General features: G+C 50.0%; 1 protein-coding gene across 1 annotated transcript; it reads right to left on the bottom strand.

Annotated features, from left to right (window-relative positions):
• Positions 1 to 918: 918 nt before the first annotated feature.
• tmub1 (transmembrane and ubiquitin-like domain containing 1) lies at positions 919 to 5026 on the bottom strand. The gene is made up of 3 exons (XM_070974544.1): positions 4910 to 5026; positions 1921 to 2447; positions 919 to 1630 (listed from the first exon to the last, which is right to left on the bottom strand). The coding sequence occupies exons 2-3, from the start codon at positions 2403 to 2405 to the stop codon at positions 1279 to 1281; spliced, it is 837 nt and encodes a 278-aa protein (XP_070830645.1). The 5' UTR covers positions 2406 to 2447; positions 4910 to 5026; the 3' UTR covers positions 919 to 1278.
• Positions 5027 to 6898: the final 1872 nt, after the last annotated feature.

The raw sequence follows: 6898 nt of genomic DNA, 5'->3' as shown, positions 1-6898 counted from the left end.
CAGATGGTGAATAAATGCCTCTCACACTAAACTCCATTCATTCACTCATTCATTAGGAGTCTCCTGCACGTCATTAAATTAGCTCACGGTGTGTTTGTGCGCCCGTTAGAGAGAAAAGTTCACTGATCTGCAGCCAGCTGTCAGACATCTGCTCAGCATCAAGGTTCAGGTCGAATAAGGAGAAAGTGACATGAAAACACAAGAACCTCAAATCAACCTGGACGCAGGAAGTAGAGGAGCTGAGGACGCTGCAGGAGCCCTGAAACCATCAAACATGAGAGGTGTGATGTAAACGCTCGATTGGTTCAGCAGTGAGGGTCTGAACTGCAGACTGGAGTCTGTTTAACTGATCCACGGTCAGCCTTCGTCGTCTCCTCTGAGACGTCTGGATCCTCACTGAGCTGCATCATTACAAACTGGCGGACTGCTCGAGGGTCACGTGACCTCTGATCGGCTGCTCAAGGGTCACGTGACCTCTGCGACAGACTGCTTGTCTGACTGAGCCTGAACCCTAAACTGCAGACTTGAACCTCTGAGGACCTGCTGCTGTACCTGCACTGAAAGGTTGGACCAGTCTCGACTCAACGATCCAACGCCTGCTCTTTATTCTGAACCGGTTTGTCCCAGCAGAAAGGATTTCTACTCAGAGCACTTTGTGTTGAACTGCAGAAGCTTCTGGGTCATTTCACTCAGACAAGCTTGATAAAAGCAGCCTGGACTCTGCGTCCCTGGACTCTGTCGCGGTGTGATCTGTGTTTGATGACTCGGGTCTGGAAGACGGCGTCGACAGAGAAGGACTCTGATTGTTTACAGAGACACAAAGAAGCACAACAAGATAAATAAATGATTTAATAGAATCTCTTTCTCTTGAAAAGCTGGAGCTGCATTTACACTTTGCTGTTGGGACAGACAGACAGACAGGTCCAGTCCACAGATGGACAGACAGGTCCGGTCCACAGACGGACGGACAGGTCCGGTCTACAGTCTGGTGCTGGTCTGACACCGATCCCCTTCAGGACCAGAACAAACCAGAGAAACCAGAAAGTAAAAGAGGCACGATGAGAAACCTACAGAGAAACGTGATCTAAGAGAAAAATTAACGTCCTCATTAACACTCAGCGTCTCCATGGCAACAGAAAAACAAACATGAACTCTATCAGCGTCGGTTTCATCCTGCAGGTTTGAGTCCCGGCCGACTCGGAGGTCAGAGATCACAGATAGGGCTTCACCGACTGCTGACATCACTGCACAGACACACGTGGCAGCCAATCAGAGCAGCTAGCGGCGGTAGACTCCGAAGGCCACCAGGCTGAGGAAGATGGTGACTCCGACCAGCGAGGCCGTGGCCGGGGCGGTGAAGAACTGCCTGTACTGGATCTGACAGTACCACAGCACCGACAGCATGAGGACCAGCAGGGGGACCATCAGGCTGCCCACGTTCAGAGCCACCTGCACCTGGTCGGCGGGCCGCGCCCCCCCCGCCGCCCCCCGGCCGGCGTGCTGGGAGATGTGACAGTGCAGGACGCAGTTATGGACCAGGTTCAGAGAGGCCAGAGTCTGAGCGTCGTCCTGCAGCAGCTGACCCTGGTAGATCAACCGGACCTGCTGCTCCTGACCCGCAAAGTAGGTCCTGAAAGGCAAGAGGTCAGAGGTCAAAATCAGCCCGTCAGGGTCCATTATCAAGAGTCTCAGAACAGGATGATGATGAACATCTCCTCAGGAAGTGATGTCACTGTCTTCTGACATCATTCTGTCTCGATACCTAACTTCCTGTTGTTGCACCTGAACGTACCTGTGGCCTCACTGTGACTCATTTCCTGCTCTGATGTGTTTGATAAATGGACGGACAGTGAGAGACAGTAAGTACTGCAACCTGTCCTTTGTTTGAGGCAGTACAGGTGTAGTACTGCAGTTCCTCACCGTTTGATGTATCCGATGGTGTCCTGCGGTTTCACCTGAGCTGTTCTCTCTGTGTCGTTGAGAAACTTCAGTCTGACCACCATGTTCCTCTGCGAGGATGAAGACTCCCCTCCTCCTCCTCCCCCCCCTCCTCTGCTCCTCACACCATCTCCCCCTGCCTCCCCCCTCCCTCCCCCATCCCCATCCTCTTTGTCCTCCTGGGGGGAGGTGTTGGTGGGCGGAGCTTCTGTCAGAGAGGTGTCGCTCGCAGAGTCGGAGGGTGAGGACAACGATGACGAAGAGGTGGCGTTGGCAGAGGAGGGAGGTGTGTCCCGGTGGGCGGGGATGCTCCTCGGTGAGGGGGCAGTACCTGTGGCGGAGGCGAACAGGTGCTCGGGGGGCTCGGAGGTGCGGGTCGAGATCCAGGCGAGCAGCAGCACCAGGAGGAGCAGCAGGGAGCCGAACAGCAGCGTCACCTCGTCTCCTACACCTTCGATCAGAGCCATCGCCCACGGCAACGCCCGCTGAGGTACACACAGGTCACACACCTGCACACAGGAGGCTGGGTTTAGTCTCAACACCTGGAACGAGACCACTCACTAGAATTGAAGGTGGGGAAGGCTGAAAGGGTCTCCTGCTCTACAGGTGAAGAGGTGAGGTCACAGTGAGGTCATCACACAGATAAGCAGGAAGCTGACATGTTCTTCTCTGTGGTGCCTCACACACTGCGGGAGTCCGACCACGGCTCCACACGATTGGTCCACAGATCCACTCTGATGTCAGGACGATCACGTCACGCTTCCTGAGCCGGACCACAGGGTGTCAGCTGCTTCCTGCTTATCTGTGCGATGTCAGACTGCGGCAGCCTGAGCTCAGCTGGAACAAAGCGACTCAAAGCACGAAGATCTTTGACCGAGCTGAAGGACACTATTCTCCCACAATGCACTGCACACAGGAAATGGAGGAGCTGCTCCAAAAACGTCGCGGAAAACAAAAACTGGACACTGAGTGCTGAAACCAGGACAGACACTGCCTCCTGTCTTACTGTCCTGTCTGTACTGACGTCCTCCCTTTAAAAGGCAGACGCTGACTGACAGCTGACATCACACGTTGCATCACTTCCTGTTTGTGCACAACAGTAGTCATATTTGTGTAAAGGGTCAATATGTCGTCTGGATGCAGCAGCAGACTGGAGGTGTGGACTGTTGTAAAGACATGGCTTCAGTTTTAGTGTATTAAAAGCATTAAATTTTTATTTTAATTTATTTTATTAAAGTTTCGGTGGCATGCGGATAGAGCGCTACGCTCGCACTCACAGAACTGGAGTTACACCCACTAGTACTTTCCTCGCTATAACGTCGACTGTAGCAACACGAGGTGTGAAGGAAACATCACGAGGTTCTCTGTCCATCTACTCTGAGCATCTGAGGAAGAGGAGGCCCAGAGGACTGACTTGATGGAAATGTCCCCACAGTGACTGTTAAACTGTCAGGCTAGCGGTTAAAACGTTGTGTTGGTTAATCATTGTCCTTCAGCCTCTTTGAGGACGGACTGATGCTGACGTCAGACGACAACCTTTAGCTAACGTGGCTAGCAGCATGCGTTGTAGCCCACAGGCTGGAGCAGTGTGAGGTGTTTCAGTCGAAGCTGTGGATGTTCAGCCTCGTTCTCCATCTGTCATACCTGAGCTAATGTTAGCTAACGCCGCGCTTCATGCTGCAGCTCGAGCTCAGCTGGTCTGTGGTCACAGGAAAGCCTCCTGTGCTGCGTCTGTGAGCATCTGCTGCTGTGTGGAAACGTGTCGATGGCTGAACGTGACGCTGGCTGTTGACTGGCAGAATACGCTCTGAGTTTTCTGTGGAATAAATGCTGAGACGTGTCATCCCGCCCAGCAGCGCAGTTTGACTCTTCGTCACCCAATCAGATGACAGATTCTGTCACACAGTCACGCTCGGTTCGTTCAGCCTCGTTTAAATAAACAACAGCCAATAAATGAGGCCGGTGTCTGCAGGGCATTGTGGGTAATCAGGACAGGGTTCAGTCTGTGGAATAAATCTGTTCATGAACAAATGTGTTTAATCTGCAGCCTGCGTCACACATAATCTCTCTCACTCACTCACGCACACACACACACTTGCTCTCTTTCTGTCAGGTTGCCATAGGAACTAGAGATGAACTGATTGGTGATCAAAGAATTTGACCTTCAGGACTTTTCCTGAGGTTTAGGACACACCTGTGAAGGACAGTGAAACAGGCTCAGGTGTGATGGGCTAAAGAGACGTGTCCTGATCAAACACATCGACGTCTTTAACGTCACCTGACTCAGACCTGATCGATCGATCAGTCAGGAGCTTCTGTCTCTGCCGCTGTGACAGGACTGATGTGGACAGACTGACCTCAGACCTGCTGATGTGATCAGGCGGACTGATCAATCGTCTGATCCATCATTGATTTGTCCAGTCTAAGCACCTGTCTCTCAGAGGCTCCTGCAGGATGACAGTCATCGGTCGCTGGACGTCACTCTTATCTTTTCGTCATTTTCCTGCAGACGTCAGTCAGTCACGTGACTGTGTTTACGCGCGGGTCGACGTGAGCAAAGCTGCTCAAACTTTAAAATACTTTCACTTCACTGACTTCCGTTGGTGAAGCCTGATCACCTGTCTCTTTCTTTCAGACACGCTGGTTCTGCTTTGATTACGTTTATGAAGCAGCCCTCTGACGCTGTTTGGGGACGTGCAGGTGTAGCCGCGGCTCACCTGGCCGAGCTGACGCTTCCCTGCTGAGCGGTCAGTGCGGACATTAAAGCAAAACTCCACGTTAACAGCATGACAGCAACAAGCTACTGCTGATTCCCTGAAGCCACGTTAATGTGGACCCTGCAGGCTGCTAACAGCGTCCCCCCGACAGGAAGTCGGCGGAGCTACATGCTAACTGCTGCTAGCTTCAGTTCTCAGCTCGTTCAAACGCAACAAGCGGCGTCAGAGACTGAAAAAGATCAAATCCGACTTACTGTTCAGCATAGAAACCTCATATCAGAGCGTTAGCCTGCAGGCTAATCAGGCCAATCTCTTCTGACTGCTGCTCTGCACACTTCCTGCTTCTTCTCGTCCGTCTTCTTCTGTGGTTCTGACGGAAGTGACGCGCGGTAATGCCGCTCGGTTTAAACAAACGGCTAGCAGGCGCACAGCGCCACCTGCTGTTGGGTCTGAGTCTGGTGGCTTCTTCCAGCTCTCCTGTCAGCCTTCATCACGTACTCTTCCTCTTCCTGCTTCCTGTCCTCTGTGTTTTGGGACACGTCTTTCTATTTGTGTCTTTGTCTCAGTGTTTGTCCACGTCTCCTTTCCTCTCTTGACTGCTTTTCTGTCCATCCTGTGTTTGAAGAATAAACACAGTCAAACCACACGAGGACATAAAGAAATGGAATTGACCTTCAGTCATGGCTGCCGCTGTCTCTGCTGGTCCCATACAAACAGTCCTCAGAGACGTGTGTGACATGTCTTCAGAGACGACCTGAACTGAAGTACACAGCACACATACATGGAGGGCACATGTCATGTCATAAACCTGATTCTGTCCGAACGTCAGTTCCTCGAGGAGGACACACTAAGATCACTGCTACTAACGGCTGCAGGTCCAGAGAGAGAAGATCCCACTGAGTGAAGGTGAGAGGAAGAGGAGGAGCAGCTGACAGAGAGGAGCCGCCGGGTCCGTTGGGAATATTCAGAGGAACGACCAGGACGAATCAGCAAAGAGCGGGAAGAGCCAGTGCACCAGGACCGTCGTCCACACCCCACAGGACGAGGTAGACCTTGGTACAGGAAGAGAGAAGATGATGAAGAGATGAAGAACGGGGAGCTGATGAGCTGATCGAAAAGAATACAGAAGACAAGTGAAGTCCCTTCATCCACTCACACAGTCTGAGCCAGGATCCAGCTCGAGTCCACAGAGACCAGAGGACAGCAGACACGGGACACAGTCATCTAAAGAGACAAGAGACCAGAGGACAGCAGACACAGGGGACACAGTCATCTAAAGAGACAAGAGACCAGAGGACAGCAGACACAGGGGACACAGTCATCTGAAGAGACCAGAGGACAGCAGACACAGGGGACACAATGATCTAAAGACACCAGAGACAAGAGGACAACAGACACTTGAAGTACATTTTACTCATTATACTTGCACACTTTACTAATATTTGCAGGATTTGTACTTGTAATGTATTTTCCAGTGTACTTTCAGTACTACGTAGTACTGCAGTAGTACACTCATGTGGCTTTATTACAGGTGAAACATCGATCTGTCTTCATGTCAAATCAAGCCACATCACTGAGCGAGGAGAAGCTTTTATTGTGAAACAGCTGATCGAGCTTCCTGCTGTGGTAAGGACCGCTGGAGCTCTGATCTGTTTCTGCAGCTTCATGCAAAACTTTCATCTTATTTTATCTTTGATCTTCGTGATGAGACCGGAAGTATTTACTGATGTACAGGAAGACATGTATTGTTTTTAACAGATTTTAAAATATTGACTTTAATATAAAACAAGTTTGGAGGTAATATTGACTGATTCATAGTCTGAACCTGAAAATAAAACATTATTATCAAATAATGAAGGAATGAGTATTAATGAGTAGTTTGAATACACCGAATTAATATTGCTTCATGTTTCTTTTCATAATTAGCCTGCGGTGTCACGCATGCGCACTTCACCTCCATTAACAAGCTTCTGAATGAGTGTCAAGGTGGAGGAATTTACCGGATGTCTGGTTTCTCTTTCAAAATAAAATGCATTTCAACAACATACTTCTTTGATCTTAAGGGGAAATTAGTAGTAAAATAAAATACTGAAAGATTAAGTCAAATATTGAAATGTAGAATTCAAGAATACATTAAAGAGTAATAACAAGGTAACATGAATAACACATAAGAAATGAAACACTTCGTCAGTGCAGGAAGGAAATAAGAGACGCAGAGATGAAAGAATCATCAAATTATCTTT

The sequence above is a fragment of the Chaetodon trifascialis genome, chromosome 11 (genome assembly GCF_039877785.1).
Source record: "Chaetodon trifascialis isolate fChaTrf1 chromosome 11, fChaTrf1.hap1, whole genome shotgun sequence".
In the NCBI taxonomy this organism is placed as follows: Eukaryota; Metazoa; Chordata; class Actinopteri; order Chaetodontiformes; family Chaetodontidae; genus Chaetodon; species Chaetodon trifascialis.
Note: the sequence above shows the minus strand (reverse complement) of the source record. Positions and strands in the feature narration are given on the sequence as shown.